The 16,569-nt window shown below is 42.9% G+C and overlaps 1 protein-coding gene across 5 annotated transcripts in view; it reads left to right on the forward strand.

The window, feature by feature from the left end:
- ACTN1 (actinin alpha 1) overlaps window positions 1-11,247 on the forward strand; it is an 85,130-nt gene extending 73,883 nt beyond the window's left edge. For 2 of the 5 annotated variants that reach the window (XM_038179255.2, XM_072038846.1), the window contains 7 exons: window positions 803-985; window positions 1,920-2,054; window positions 2,909-3,088; window positions 4,054-4,200; window positions 6,209-6,289; window positions 8,361-8,519; window positions 10,353-11,247. In XM_038179255.2, the coding sequence (XP_038035183.1) occupies window positions 803-985; window positions 1,920-2,054; window positions 2,909-3,088; window positions 4,054-4,200; window positions 6,209-6,289; window positions 8,361-8,519; window positions 10,353-10,511 (1,044 nt within the window). In that variant the 3' untranslated portion in view covers window positions 10,512-11,247. Of the gene's footprint in view, window positions 1-802; window positions 986-1,919; window positions 2,055-2,908; window positions 3,089-4,053; window positions 4,201-6,208; window positions 6,887-8,360; window positions 8,520-10,352 lie in introns of all 5 variants that reach the window. The other 3 variants (XM_038179256.2, XM_072038847.1, XR_011809706.1) reach the window with 2 other exon arrangements.
- The last annotated feature ends 5,322 nt before the right edge of the window (window positions 11,248-16,569 follow it).

The following is a 16,569-nucleotide window of genomic DNA, read 5'->3' on the forward strand; positions in this document are numbered from 1 at the left end:
CCATTATCCCTGCACATGCCTCTCTGTCCCCCATTTGTTTTGCTGCTTCTTCCCCTGTGTTTGCTTCCCTAGTCTTGATCTTCCAGGCTTCTGGGATGAAGTATCTTAAAGGCCTGTAGAAGCAGTGGGAAATGAGCCAGGACCAACTGGTTTGTCAGCTGTCCACAAGCTACCAGCAAGTGTGCCCCTACCGTCGGTCCTCGGATCACAGTCTGGGCACCACAGCAAGATGGGCAACAGAGAGGGCCTGTTGTGTTCAGGGAGAGGGAGCTGTTTTCAGCAACAGGAGCTTGTGCTGCCTGTGCAGGTTTGCTGTGGGCTGGAAGACCTTCACCTGTCTCTAACTTCACTGATCAGACTGGATCTGACTCTTTGTTATTCATCTGAAATCATCTTTGATGTAGAACTGGTACATACCTAGTGGGAGAAGAAAAATGTGCTGCATTTAGACAAGTACTCCAGTGTTCTTCCCAAAGGGGGCTGAGAGCCATTCACAGAGCAATAACAGAGAAATAGTTCCATTATTATTACGAGGCAGAATTATTCCATCATGTTTTGGGATGTGATCTCCTTCCCTGGACAACATGGGACAGAAACAAAGAGGCAAAATGAGAATTCATTTCATTTAACTACTTAAAACAGCCTGTTTAGTGATGCTGGGAGGTGCTGAAAGTGTGTTAGAGTAGCCTATTTTATATCCTGGGAATATGTAAGCTTTTGCAGTCATTTCTGCGGGGATATATTTGCTGAAGAGGCTACTCAGTGACTAATGCTCTTTTTTGCTGCTGCCCTCCTTCTACAGGGATTGACAACAGCCCACGAACAGTTCAAAGCCACTTTGCCAGATGCCGACAAAGAGCGACAGGCCATCCTGGGAATCCACAACGAAGTCTCAAAGATTGTCCAGACATACCACGTCAACATGGCAGGAACGAATCCGTACACTACAATCACCCCACAGGAGATCAATGGCAAATGGGAACATGTGAGTTCTTTACAACCTTGCAGTCAGTGTGGGGGAGGCTGCTGCTTAGTCACTGGGGCCCCAGGAAGGGGATTATTTAATCTGAGTTATCCTTTATGCTTACTGCTGAGCTCCTGCACATTTGCCATTTGCTTTCAGCTCAAAAGTCATGTGCTGGGAAATTGTAAGGCACCTTTAAAATATATTCCTAAGGGTGTCATCCCTTTTCATTCCTTTTTTTTGTTTTGCTTTTAACAAGAGATGCTAAATTAAAAACTGAGATTTTAAGTCCTCATTTGACCTGAAAAGCAAGTAAGTATGTCATGGGAGTCAATATCCTTCTCCACCATTCAACCTTTCAGATGTTCAGTCTCGACAGACATGGAGCCTTCCAACGCTGTAATCCTAAAAGAGCAGATAATCTTAATACCAGTTTATGCTGGTGGTTCTTACCACAAACTCAATGATATCTGTAGCTACTACAATTCAACCTGCATCAGGCACCAAACCCCCAGATAGTGGATGAAAGCTTCTTTTCATGGCCTGAGATGAATTTGCAGTCCTGCAGTGAATAGGATTCACATTCCTTGAGCCTCCCTGCCCCAGCCTAAAAATTATGACTGCTTTTTTTCAGTGCAAACATCTTAGCACATTACAGGCCCTTTTGCAACGCCACTCACAGTGGATCTCTGTACTTTTGCTGTCTCCAAATCCTAGCCCTAGAGAGAGCCCAGGTCCAACAAGCACCCCACCTGGGGCTCCCCCCCAAAAAAGCCCTGGATTAAATGCTTCTGGCAGCCCTCACCCTCTTTTGGAAGCCCCTTCACAACCCCACTCACACTGGGGCTGTCATTTCTCTCTCCAAACCTTACCCCTTCCTTGCATCAATTCCTACAGTTATTATTCACTTAGCTTTGCATGTATTAAATGCACGCTTTTTCACTTTTTGCTCTAGGTGAGGCAGCTGGTTCCTAGAAGGGATCAAGCGCTGATGGAGGAACACGCTCGCCAACAGCAAAATGAACGACTTCGTAAGCAGTTTGGTGCACAGGCCAATGTCATTGGACCCTGGATCCAGACCAAGATGGAGGTATTGCTTTTCTCATTTTTAATCTGTTTTCCTTTGTGATTTTCACTGATACTTGGTTCTTTTTTTTTTTTTTTCTTTTTTTTTGACTACTGTTTGGGTCATTTTTCCTTCAGATTGCAACAAGAGAAACTTTCCTAGAAAATACGGAGAATACAAAGATTGTTATCAATTACTGAAGTGCTTTTACTTTTCTTCCCCTAACTCTTCAGTAAAGTGATAAAAATACATTACTTAAAATGGGGAACAGTGGTATTTGAATAGAGTCAAATATATATGCAGCAAGAGAAAGACTCTACATCAAAAGCATATTTTCCATAACTGCTTTCACAGCAATTGCACACATCTTGGTACACATGAGAAAATATATACAACTAGCATGTCAAACATCAGCAGAAAAGAAACATTTTTAATGGAAATCTTCTCTCTTTAGGTAAGATTTGAATTAAAATTGGAGTTGATGAGATGAAAGAATGTGAAGCTGTTACTGCTGGTAGGAGATGTAAAGAAGAGAGCAGTTACAAACATTTCTTTATGAAGGGACTGACAGTAGTGGACAGCACATCAAGAGAAGATCTTTCTTGCTACATTACTAGCTTATGGAATGCAGTTTCATTTTTTTGCATCTTTATATTAGACACGTTTCATGTGACGCACCCCACTTGGAAAATGTTCAAGTCTCTGCTGAAATTTTTGCTGACAGTGTCTCAGCTCATCTCAAGTAACTGCTCTCTGAGATTTTTTTCTCTGAATCATCATCCTATGCAAGTGCGAAATAGCTGCATTAAATGTCAGCCATGTTAAGGCTTTTCCTTCTAATGGGGTGTAACTCCTTTCCCTTTGTTAATTTAATGCAGGAGATTGGCCGCATTTCAATAGAGATGCACGGGACCTTGGAGGACCAGCTCAACCACTTGCGGCAGTATGAGAAGAGCATCGTGAATTACAAACCAAAGATTGACCAGTTGGAAGGAGACCACCAACAGATCCAGGAGGCGCTTATCTTTGACAACAAGCACACCAACTACACCATGGAGGTAAATGTTTTGCAAAGCCTTTTCCATGCTGGAGTGTAGTGCCAGCAGATCAGACAGCCTGATCTGTTGTGGCCAGTTAGCACCAGCCACATCCTGCTCAGGCAATGCGTTGTGGTTCTCAGCAAAGTGGAGAGCTTGACAGTATGGCCAAGCATGCAACAACGTGTTAATAAATTTCTTTTCAGCCTTGCTGTACTTCATACCAACGTGGTCCACTGTTCTTCCAAATACAGACAATAGAAATAACCTAAATGAGATTTCAACAGTATTGCTTGAAAAATTGGCTGGCCTTGTTTCTCCTGCCACATGACTGTGGCAGCCTATTAGCTGGGATTAGAAAAACCAGCCAGGCGTTGGTGAGTTTGAGTTGCTACAGCCTTGAAGAAGAAAGAAGTCCAACAAAACCTTTTTAAAATCAGAGTCTGGCTTTCTGTTGACAACGTGAGATTTCTTGGAAGCAATCTGAATTCAGCATGAGTCCAGCAGAACACAGACAGGCTTTGAAACTTGCTTTTTGGTTTCTGGCCAGCTCTTCATTGAACAACAGCAGATGCAGTGGAGCACCAATGTATTTCGAGGACTGTGGTTTATTTATTTTCTTGGTTCATGTAAGGAGAGTTTTCTGCCCAACTAAGTCCTAGAAGCATTGGGTTTGATTCTCATTTGTGTTAAAGGCCCCCACTGTGTTGCTCTACTAGGAAAAGAAGTTTGCAATAGGACCAAGACTTTATTACAAGCAGGAATTGGCCTCTTCAATGTTTTTTTCAGTCAAAATTCAGATTTTAAATATCCGGCTGGCTTACAATGTGGATGAGAAGGAAATGTTTCTGAGCAAGTGGACTTCTACCTTGGCCATCAGGATCATTTAATTTGAAACAAGTAGCATATTTGATCCAACGGCCTCAGAGGCAGAAGGACTTTTTAATTTATATAATTTATAAATTGTCTTCTCCTCCTTTTTCCAGCATATCCGAGTGGGCTGGGAGCAGCTATTAACAACAATTGCTAGAACCATCAATGAAGTGGAAAACCAGATTCTGACCCGTGATGCCAAAGGAATCAGCCAGGAACAGATGAACGAGTTCCGGGCTTCTTTCAACCATTTTGACAGGGTAAGTCAGTGCTGACTGCAGCTTGGTAAGTTACAAGCTCCCATGTAGACTGTGTAGTGCAGTAACAAACAGTCACTGTAATAAAATTAGATTAATAGAAGAGGCTTAATTCTTAAAAATGCCACTCCTGTGGAGCAGGGAGATTGCCAAGAGATTGTTAGCCTGGGAGGAGAAGTATATCTGAAACAGAAAGTTTCTTGATAAAGCTAAAGTGTGAAAAAGTTTGAAGGCTTATTTAGAAAATTACATTTTTACCCCAGCTTCACTATCTTAGTTTATAATCCGTAGTTTATAAATCCTTTGGAGCAGCCGTCCTGTGCTGTGATATGCCATCACATACACCAGTACTGAAGGAACCAGCATTGTTCTTGTATGGAGCAAACAGGAGGATCTATGCGCAGAATGACATTACATAATGTAGATAAACCCTGATGCAAAGCCTGCCTTGCCTTTCTGTGGAGATACCTGTCAAGGCACTAACAGGTACAATAAGAAAAGAATTCCTCAAAGGCAATCCTCCTCCCCTCGATTTGCCACGCTCCCGCAGCTCTTCCTTCTCCATTGAGAAGCCATCAGCTGGCATCCCTCTACCAAACAAATCAGAAAGCTGTCAACGCAGGGAGGCAGAGACAGCAGCCCCAGCCTGACACCATCTCATGACTGGTTCTGTAGGCTCAGTTATCAGCCCCCTCACTGTTGTCTGGAAATCCATGTGCCTGCAGAGATACTAAGTCAGTGATGCAAATGTAGGTCTCCACCATTTGCTGCACCAGTCAGACTGTTTGAAAGGTGTCCAGAGAACAGGGCTGCAGCCTGCCCTCTCAGAGGCTGGCAACGTTTTCAGATTGCTGAGCACTAGCCATTTCAGCCCCTCTCTAGCTGCCAAAGGAAAACCAAAAACATAGCTTCTTTCCTTGGCAGAAGAACCCAGAAAGCACTGTAAGTTTTATATTTTGACTTTCATGTCATTTGCCCCTTCCTGCACAACAGTCTGAATGATAATGCAGAGAAAAAATGTCTTTCCCAATCTTCAGCTGTCTGTTTGAGTTACGAAGGCTTAAGTCTGGCTTTAAAAAGCTGATTGTTTGAGGAAAGTCACGTGGAATTTGCCCCACAATCCTGTCTGTAGCTTTCTTTCTCTGGCTAGAGATGGTGGCTGCATGCAGGGATTCTTCAATGCCTGAGGCTGTCCTGAGCTAAAATTTTGTGGGGTGAATGGGGATTCTCAGTTCCTGTCATAGTTTGTGATCATGGGTACATCCAAACACTGATGTTCGGGGAAGGGGGAATGAGGGAAGGGAAGAGCAGCTGCCAAGCCACGTTGTGCCATGCTGTACAGCAGTGCTGTTTTCAGAGCTGAGCACTTCAAACAGCCTTGCCAGTCAAAGCTCCACCTTATGTGCAGGTCTCATAAATACAGCAATAACACTGCTCCCTTGAGCTTCAGCTGTTTTTCTTTGTCTGTTCGTGGGATGCCCTGACAGCTCAGCTTCCTCGGGTGTGTTGCCAAACATACCTGCCCTCAGCTACTCCTTTGGTGGGACTTGTGACTAGAAGAATAAGGCAATGCTTCCCACTGCCTCTGCCTGCTTACCTGCACCCCAGGTTACTAGCGAAACACAGGGCTTCTGGCACTATGGATAACAAGCAGTGATGCGAGCAATTCACTTGGGAGATTGAGATCTTGAGGCTTCTGAGCATTGACTGTTTTTGTCACTGAAATGCTCTCAAGATGTGACGAGCTTTCTCAGAAGGAACTGTTCCAAGAGCATTTTTAGCACATCCTGAAATGTCATTGTGATATCTAATGTTGTGCACTTTTTATTTTTCTTCCCTATCTTTCTATCTGCATGTCATTCTTCCTCTCCCTCCTCTCACCCACTGCATGGGGCACCTATTTGTTGTCTTTCTGCCTCCCTTTGATCTCCTCTGTGTCTCCCTTCCTTCTGCCCACACCGTCACCCCACTGGCACTGCATGTCCTGCTGCCTGGCACACCGCATAACCAGGACCACTCCGGCACACTTGGCCCTGAGGAATTCAAAGCCTGTCTCATCAGCTTGGGTTACGATATTGGAAACGATGCACAGGTACTGAATGCTAGTGGTGAACACAGCCAGATATTAAACTGTGAAAAAATAACAGTTTTTTTCCTTTCTTTTCTTGTTTGTCTTAATCCATCTGTCATTCTTGTGTTTGACTGTAAATGCATCATTTTTCTATACTACTTCTTCCCTAAATGTACCTTGGTATCTATTCCTTCTTAATTCCCTAATTGTTTGTCTTCGGCAAATTCCTTTTATATCTTCAAACTATTCCATTTATGTCTGTGTCACGTAACAATCCTTCTCTTGTCCGTCTCTCAATCGGTCTTGCTTGATATCTTCATTCCTCTTTTTCATCATCAATGTGTCCCTTGTGTGTAAACTGTTTCATTTCCAAAACTACCTTTATTTCTTTATGGTTTCACAAACTACCTGTGTTGTATTGTTTTTCATTGTCTTGTAAATACTTTCTTCCTAAAACTCATTCTTTGTAATGTCTCCTGTGGGTTCATTTCTCCCTGGCCTGGTCTCCCTTTTCTTTCTTGGCTTTTTCCATCTTTGCATCACTCTCTGTAGAAGAAGACTGGTATGATGGATTGTGAAGATTTCCGAGCCTGCCTTATCTCCATGGGTTACAATATGGTAATGTAGAGCCCTCTGTCACTCCTGTTCAAAGTGATTCTTATAGCCACCTTCAAAAAGAAAGGGAGAATGTGTAGCGAATCAAGGTAAACGCGGTCTTGTTTTCCAGCAATGGAAGTTAAATCTAGCACTTGTAAAATTCTTGTCTCGCAGCAGTAGCTGAAGGTTAAAAAAATTGAAATCATTGTCTAATTCTTGTGTATGTCAAATAAGAGTTGTATTTATCAAACTGTGCAGCTACAAGTGGAAGAAAATAAATTTTTCATATTGCTATGGGCAGTATGCACAGTGGCATATAAGCTCCCCAGCCCTGAGCATCAGTTGAACTCATCTGGACATATGCACAGCCTGATTTCTGAATACACTCAGATGCCACTCCTCTCATTCACTTATTTCACATCGATCTTCCTGTTCGTGTAAGTAGGTTCAAGTTCCAGTCATCTTCCCTGTAGCTTTTTCCTCACCAGTGTACCTGCGTATTCACAACAGGAACAGGGCACCTTGAGAGGCATGATAACTAATGGGGAGAGCTTCCCCAAAGACTGAGGGTCATGAAAGGGCAGGAGAACAGCGTAGTGCAGAAATGTTGAACTGTACGCTCAGTACCTTTGCTCCCGATACCAGGCAAAGCTGTGTTGATTTGTCATACTTATCAGCCCAATGTAAACACAGACTCTTTAAAGTAGTGTGCCAAGCTGTAGTAGCATTTGATTAGATACCTCGATTAATCTTGCAGGTGTACTGATCTAGAGGTGTTAGAAGAGCCTGTTCCCAGGAGACTCAGCTGTGCTTTCCCCTTCCTCCTTACCTGGGGAGGAAGGAGTCCCAGAGATGAGAATAGGTCATTGTTTATATGAAAGAATAAAAAAGGAACAAAAAACTTACTACAAGGTTTTGGCCTCTCTAGCAAACTTACCTGTAGCACCTTTCCTGTAAAGGCTATACTTCCCTGGGCCTCTCCAGATCTGCAAGTCCTTTCCAAGGCCTGTCTAATTCGGATGAATTAGATCCTATTAAGGGCCCCAAAGAGGTTTCTTCTGGTGGATTCTGTTCTGACTGCTGAGGAGAACCATAAAAGTTCTCTTTTAGTAAACAAAAGTAAAAGGATTTGAGGAATGCAGATCTCCCAATATTGCTACAGGCATCTAGCACAACATGTAGTACAGAGAAAGCTGCATCTTCCCCTGAGGTCTGCGTGACATTGTTCCCTGATAGGAGTGTTGTCCTAGAGACAGATGGAGCTGGATGTTATCCTAGGTCACAGCTTGAAAGTATTTTATTCCAAAGGACAAATTATTTGGAAGTTTTTTTACACAACAGACAGATTAAAAAAGAAAATTCTGACAAAAGGTTGAAGTTGTTTCTGTCTGGCTTTGTTTTCCTAGCTGTAAGATGTGCTGCGGAACAGTTGTTCCCCACTGTCATAGCACTGCTGCCCAAGCATCCTGGCTCACATGCCTGTCTTGTTCTCCAGGGAGAGGCAGAGTTTGCCCGCATCATGAGCATCGTCGACCCTAATCGCCTGGGTGTAGTGACGTTCCAGGCCTTCATCGACTTCATGTCCCGGGAAACAGCAGACACAGATACTGCTGACCAGGTTATGGCTTCCTTCAAGATCCTGGCTGGAGATAAGGTGAGGCTCTACATCCTTCTTTCCAATCTTCATTGCTCCTGCTTCCCTTTTTCCCTCCTGTCTCCAAGAGTGTCAAGGGGAGCGCTCCCTAGCAAGGAGAGTTTTCACAGGACCACTGTGCAGTGCTGGAGGAGTGCAGGGTTAAAGTGTGGGTTAACGGGCAGCCTGCCAAGCAATTGAAGTCCTGTTCCTCTGTCAGTCAGAACTATGCTGCCCACTCTGGCATTAAAAATTGAATTAAGAGCTTAGCTGCAATTTGTTATTTCAAAATGTATGAATGGATTCAACAGATGGTTCTTGATTATTCTTGAAAAAATAATGTTTTTTCAAACCATTAGTTTTACAAGAATAAACCATTTTCAAAAAACTATTTTTCAAGAATAAAAACTATTAGACAGCTGTAAACTTGAGGTGATCTTTGTAGATATAACTACTGCTGTTATACGATCAATACTAGATTTTCATTGAGGATATGTTCTCTCTGCAAGTTGTATGATATAAAAAGGGCATCTTTTGATCACAGAAATTGGCCCAAAATAGGAAAACTCACAGAATGAATGTAAAGTACTAATTTTCTAAATTTGCATCAGTGGAGCCAGCTGATATAAAAATACATATATTCTTATTTTTCTTATATAAAAATCCCCACTAATCTTTGCTACAACTGCATAAATAAGTAGTATGTCAATTATTAATGATTCTCTGTATTTGCTAATGATTTTGTTCATCTCACAAGAAATTTCTTAGGTTGTAATGAGTTATCCTTTCATCCACTACTGTTTTCTGTGTTTTACTAATAATCTTTTAATAACCAATAATGTAGAAACTTATGATGCCCATTTTTCTCTAAGGCATTATACCTGACTAAAGCCAGTTCTATTGTCTTTCAAGGCTTGAAAATTCCAGCTTATTGTGACAAGCTAAAACACTGAATAAATAAGTTTTTTGGCATAGAGTTTTATTTACTAACTCATCTACTCTGTACAGTACTTCAAATAAAATTTTCAGTGTTTAATATGCTTCAGTGACTACAACATGAATCAGACAGGATTTCATTATGAAAAAAAATATTTTATTCATTCCAGTCATGAAACTGAAAGACATGAAAAAAAGTATAGAAAGTCAAAGGAGAGAGAGAGATGCTCTGAAACCTGAGCCATTTTTCAGAAGACTGCAAGGGAGTCAGTTAGCTAAATACAACATGTTGGTTAGCAAACAGGCAGTTACTGTTGCAAGCTGCATGAAGAGAAGCTAAGCTAGCCTCACCTCAGCTGAATGAGCTTCCAGAAGTCAGTTTTATGTAAGACATTTTACTTGCCTATTAAAAATGTATGTTGTGAAAGGCAAAGATTGTCAGCAGAGCTGTGAAAGCAATAGGAAGTGTTGGCTTGTCTGCTGCCTGCATCAGTGCCACCAACCAGTGCTAGTAGGGATGGCTCCTCTCTGGTCTGAAGAGAGGCAACAGCAGTTCCCAAGTGTCATGAACCGCTGCCAGTAAGAGCAGGATCCAAATCAAACTTCTGCTTCCTTCCATTTGCCTTCAGTAGGACCTCCACTTTCAACAAAAAGGGGCAATTTCAGACTAACAATTTACCTCACCTACCACCAGGTCTTTTCTTTAGGTGTGCCAGCATCTCTCCTGCAAAAACAATCCTCCTATCCATTTTTAAAACATTTTCCTGGCCAAACTCCGTACAGATGTACAGTCCTAGTTGAGCTGTGGTCTGTCCCTGACTGTCATCTGCTGCCCTTGGGGGACAGGGAGCGATTGTCCCACGAGAAATGTCAGTCTTCTGAAAATAACGCTTGCCTTATCTTGTGTCCTCATTGCAGAACTACATCACTGTGGACGAATTACGGCGGGAACTGCCTCCTGATCAGGCTGAATACTGCATTGCTAGAATGGCACCCTACAACGGCCGCGACGCCGTACCCGGTGCCCTGGACTACATGTCCTTCTCCACAGCGCTCTATGGCGAAAGTGACCTTTAACTTTTTTCTGTCCCACCACACGCTCCCTCCCCTCTCCCCCGTCCAACACACCCTTCTTTCTCTTTGCAAAGCAGCCTCTGCTCCGCTCTTTTTTGTGTTTCCCTGTTTTGCTTCAGATAACAGATCACATTTTTAAGTGGGGGGGAGGACATTGACATGACACCGCCTACCTTGCCCTTGAAATGACAGTTTACAAAATTATTTTGTGCAAAAAAAGTTACGTTTTAAAAAGAACAGACATATTTTATTATAGAAAAAAGGTATTTTTCTCCACCAGATTGAAACTTAAAATGAAAATGTTAAAATATTACACCAAATATTTTTTGTTGTGACATAGAAAGTCGAGCACAATGTTACATTCCATCCTTTCCAAAAAGAACCAAACAACAACAAAACGCCACTTGTTCTGTTAACTTTTACATTTGCGTATGTCTCTTTATCACGTTTATCTTTGGAGGGGGGAAGGCACACAAGTGCATGTGTTTGCTGGTTCACTCATTTCATGAAAATATTTTATGATAAACTTTTGAAATTGCTGTGTTTTCTAGGGAAAAAATAATGTACACAGCTCATGTTTTCATATTTAATTAAAAAATACAATATGCCTCCTATGTTTATCAGTGCACAACTTTTTTTGTTGCTGAGAGTTGTCTGGTTTCAGAACATGAAGCTTGAGAGTTGATAACTTTGATATTGCTTGTCACAAACCATATTAAAAATTTCTTGTGATAACAAATCTAGACTTTATTCATTTGTACAGTAAATGTTTAATCCTCTTTAATTGAAACCACAGGCATGAAGAAGAGAATCCAAAATGTTTTTTCATCAAAATTACAGTCCTTTGAATGTCACCTTCCCTCTCCCTTAACTTTTAATTTTCGTTTAATTAAGTTGAAAATTTCACAGATTTCTGACCACTTTAAATTAGATTTATACCATTTTTAACCATTCCTTACACACACACACCTCTAGGAACAATATCCTCATTATTTCTTAGAAAACAGTACAGAATTTGTTGTTAGAGCTATACAAACAATCACCATATTTTGAACCATCTAATGAGAAGTTCCTCCACTGTTCCATGCTCAGCATTTAATATCTCACTGCTTTTAATATCGCATCTTCTGACACTGTAAATTCTTCCAGAGCACTCGAGAACAGCTTTGTATTGGACATTCAAAAGAAAGCAGCCTTCGAAACATCTCTTTAAGGACCTTTAACGAATCATAAAGTAGAAGCAAACGCACGCACCTGAAAATTAGCAAAGGGAAGCAGCTAATCCCTTCCCAGACATCTTGTGTTACAAAGACATTTCTTGCCCTCACACAACTTTTTAGGAAACATGGACTTAAGGACAAAAATCTTCATTAGTGCTTCATGATGTGTTTCAAGTGGGCTTTTTAGGTATAACCACATACTGCTGCCTCCAGTCCTGAGGGCAGTTTTTATTCTGAAGTGACTAGCCTGCGGGAGCTGAGAATTCATTCACAGATTCACAATGAACTCCTGCAGCTCTCAGCAGAATTGCCTTCTGTTTCCTAGGGCAAAGCTGAGTCCTGAGGAAAGAATTGTACTTGGGTTCAGTACAGCTTTCGGGTTCATTCCTGACCTTGAGTGTGACACACCGTAAAAACCACAGCAGTATGCTCTGAGGTATCCCAACCTGACAACATCTGCATGCTGTATTTGGGAGAGGGGATGTTAATGTCTGCCACTGTACCTCCTCCAGCAGACACTGCGACCCCTGTTCTCTTCCTGATAATGTGTTGGCAGAGGGTACGCCCGTGAATGCTGTTTAGCTTCATGTGTAGGCAAGGCCAGACTATACTCAGCAACAGTTTGTCTTTGAAAGTTGAAGCCGAGACAGTTCACATAGCTTAAAATTAACCTAAAATTGTGTGGTTAATGAGTGCTGGAGTTCAGAAGCCAAGTTTCCTTGGGTGCAAGGCTGAGTTGCAATCCTTAACACTGAGGCCCCTGGAGGGGCCAATAGCTGTGATGAGTAACGTCGGACTTGCAGCTACTTGAACCCACTTGCAAGCTCCTTTCTAGGCCCGTTTTCAGCCAAGTCTCTACAATGAGTGTACAAATGGGACTGTCCTCTTCAAAGGTAGAGTGACGAGTCCATTACCATGTTTTAATGTACAAAACACAGGTTATGTTTTAAAACTAAAACAGTAGGGGGGGTGATTATATGCACGAGCAGAAAATCTGTATCGAAGTTTGCCTCAGAGTACCCACTGCCCTTTTTGTTATAACCCTTCTTCCTCCTGCACAATAGCTGCCTGGTTCTTAGAAAGGACATTGGCACTTACATATAAATTGAGGTTCTCTGAGGAGTGGCTTGTACACATGAAGATGGAGTGATGAATTCCCTTATGCGTGCTTTAAAAAAAAAATACTAATACCAAGGGGTGAGGGGAATAACCATCAGGATTTCAATGACCACTGTCTTGAGAAAATGTTATCTTGAAATAGGGCTGAAGAAAGCACAGGTACACCTTTTAGTCACGTGTACTGTTATTTTTTCTGCATAGCCTCTGATAAACCAGTTAGAGCTGATGTGACCTGGTCTTTGACCCTTGGGCTGCAGGTAAAGGCCTCCCATCCCCACGCCACCCAAGGAGGCACGGTGGTGCTGCAGCAAATCAACCTTCTTCGCATGCAGCACAAGACATATTCTGCACTCCTGTGGCCTAACTGCCCCTGGCAGTTTCCGTGCTGAAATCTGAAAACAGCTTTTTGTGTGAGGATCATGGTCTTGCAGCTAATGTGCCACTTTTCAGCCAAATCCTGACATCAGCCTTGATTAAATTCCTTCCTGGAAGCAGCTGTTTGCAGTTCAGAGACTGCCCCTTCCCCTGCCAAGAGTAGAAGCAGCAGACAACGCATCTCAAGCTCACATCTCCCATTCAGGGATGAACTGATCGTTTTTTCAGCCTGGCAGACTCACTGTTCTCAGGCATGGAAACTGAAATAATGGTTTTCCCAGAAATTAACCATTTTCATTGCATGGCTGTTGCCATCTTCAGCTCTGGAGATCTCGGTACCTGCCCCTGCATGGCTCTCTGACAGCCCAGGGACAAAAACACATTAGTGCTCAGAAAACATGGAGCTGTCTTGCCTGCCAGCATGTCAGCCACGTCTCGAAAAGCCTCTCAAGTGTAGCTTGTGACTATCGCATGTCTTCAGTGCTGCCAGCATCTGGTTTCAGAAGAGAGGAGTGGAGCCAGGAGTCTCAGAAGACAATGAAAGGAAACTGCTCTGCAACCTTGAATGAACTTAGTTTCAAAGAAGTATTCATACATCCACAGCAGATCCATACAGCTGAATCAGGCTGGCTGGTTTTATCAGTGAAATAACAGAGAGGGCAAGGAATAAGGAGAGGGTGACTGTTTGTAATGGCTGGGAGAAGGAACAGCTCAAACTGAAATATCTTCCTTAAGAAACCAGAATACAGGTACGATTTCAGACCATAACTAGAAAATTATTTGTACTGTATTACTTGCACAACAGATGTCTGGGTAGAACAGATTTTTTTGTTTGTTTTTTTTTTGTTTTTCATGTGGTAGACAAATACTAAGAAAGCTTAATCCTGTTGAATTAATCAAATTGCCTAGGTGACTCTGGCTACCACAAGAGTTGCCACTACATAAACCCTTAAAATCCATTGCATTAGCCATAAGCTGCTGGGAAAGTCTTAGCACAATAAACCTGGATTAGCAAAGTATAGGGCATACCCTGAGACAAACAGGTAATCAGAGCATGCCCCAGCATGCACGGAGGAAATGTGTTCAGCACGACAGTAGAGAAGTCAGCCATTGCAAGAGATGGACGACTGTCTCCTGTACAGGGAAGGATTTCCTATCTGGCTATTTTAGGCAGACTGAAATCTCAACAACCCACTGAAAATGCTGGAATAAAACTAGTTTTTTCTATATTCTGAGGACTTAAAGCTACTATAGACTATGCATCTATCTCACCACCAAAACACTGAAATGGATTCCTCCCATTTATTTGGATACCACACAACAGTCAGGAAGTAGTTCCTCAGTTTTGTTCTCAGACATATACTTCTGGGACATGCATGCATGAAAATATGTTGGTAGAAACAGCACTACTGTCTTCTCTCTTAGCAATTTTTACACCTTCTTGTTGTCTGTGGGTAGTTGACAACCTAGTGAGCATCATGCAAGGTATCATTTGAGGAGCAGGACCTCTAGCCAGAGCAATACCTCGATGACCCCACCCTCCTACCATCTGAAAGAAAAAAACAGGACCTCTCACCACTGCTGTGGGAAATAGTGTCATTCCCATTGTGCAGATGAAAAAAGCACATAGGGGAAAAGGCTAGATATCACTAGAAGGAAGAAATGAGAAGTCTGTATTTAAAATTGAAATCCAGTTTCCACTCAGTTGCTGCCCAAACCCAATATTTCTCTAGGCCTTCACTAGGCCTTTCCCTCCTGTAGCTAAGCCTTCTTTGCTGCTTTCTTTGCAAAGCCACTAGGTGGGTTTGCCACCCATTTGCTTCACAAGGGCCTAATTGCCTAAAATATCTCCATGTAAGGCAAGTAACACAAGGTCAACACTTTATCCCTCCTCAGGGGATCGCCACCCCCAGCACTGCAGCCCAACTGCGCCAGGGAGCACCTCACCAACCTGGCTCCGTGTGTCTGTGAAATAAAGAATAATGAGACAGAAAGCACAACCCTACACCCTTGTGGTTTAGGAAGCGTGCAGGAAGACTGCCGGGATTCAGGAAGGAATTTTTTAGGTATTTTGTGTTAAACAAAGGGTAAAACACAGAGCAGAGCCCCAGAGCAGGCCCCAGGCCCTGGGGCTCCTCTCCCAGCACCCTGAACACGAGGTCAGCCTTAGACTTGCTCCCCTGGGTTGCCTGCCCCGTGGTGGCACAGCCGCTGTGAGAGGGGCCTGCCTTCCACACCAGGCACCTCGCTCAGCGCTGTGGTCAGGGCTCTCTGTGGTGGACGGGAGCCTGAACCTCCACGCTGAGGAAGACACCAGGCCTGAGCCTCCAGAGCAATGGTGATATTAAACATAAGCTATTTTACAAAAAGTAGCTGTTGGTCTAAAAACATCTTTTGGTGGCTCAAGGAAAGAGTCCCAGTCAGTCCTTGACAGAAACGGATGTCAGCAGGTTCCTCTGAGACAACCCCAGCCTGTGGATCCCAATGAAACAAGGCTCTGGTTTCCCAGCTGCAGGTGGGTGTGTATGAGCAGGGACATAAAGATGTACATCTCTCGCTACTGCTTCCAGGCAGCTCTTTCCTAACCACACAGGTATTTTCGGTCACCAGGTGCCCACCTGCTGCTGTGTCCTCTGCAGGGACCCAACTTGAGGTCTTGGAGCCCACCGGGTCTGCTGGCACCTCTGAGGTGGGAGCTGTGGTGAAGACAACTCAGTTGTGTCCCCAGCCAGAAGCCGTTTGCCTGCAGTCCTTGGGGAAGTCAGTGGTGAGCAGGGAACTGAACCCAGCTCTGTTACATTCCAGTCCAAGTGCCACAGTCATACTCCAAGTATCTCAAAACATTTCCCAGACGATTCCCCCTAGTTCCCTAATTGCTATTGTTGCTTTTTGTATGAACCCTGTGGCTTTGGTTGTGCAGATTTGCCTAAAACCAATAACATCTTTTAAAAACTGCAGAATTAAGAAGGCATTCTATGACTTCTTTATTATTAGGTACATTCAAACACTTCCACCATCACTTTAATGAAGATTTTCTCTCCTGCTGCTTCTTAGTTGAATAGAACAAATCTTTCATCTGTGGCACTGAACCACACCATCCTGCTTTCTGCCACAGAGAAAATAAAACACTTGCTTCAGGGAACCAAGAAAAAAATAGCAATAAGCAGATTATGTTTTTAAGCATGCTGATTTCAGCTGAGTGTTTGTTTTCATTTGTAGGTGTGCAGTCAGGACACTAACAGTTCCCAAGGGGCTTTCAAACAGGCTTCTGAGACCAATCTTCTTGTGCCACCAAAATAACTAGGAAACTGACGTGCAGCTCTGCTGTGAGAGTTGTTTTGCACATG

This window comes from Anas platyrhynchos, chromosome 5 (assembly GCF_047663525.1).
Source record: "Anas platyrhynchos isolate ZD024472 breed Pekin duck chromosome 5, IASCAAS_PekinDuck_T2T, whole genome shotgun sequence".
Taxonomy (NCBI): domain Eukaryota; kingdom Metazoa; phylum Chordata; class Aves; order Anseriformes; family Anatidae; genus Anas; species Anas platyrhynchos.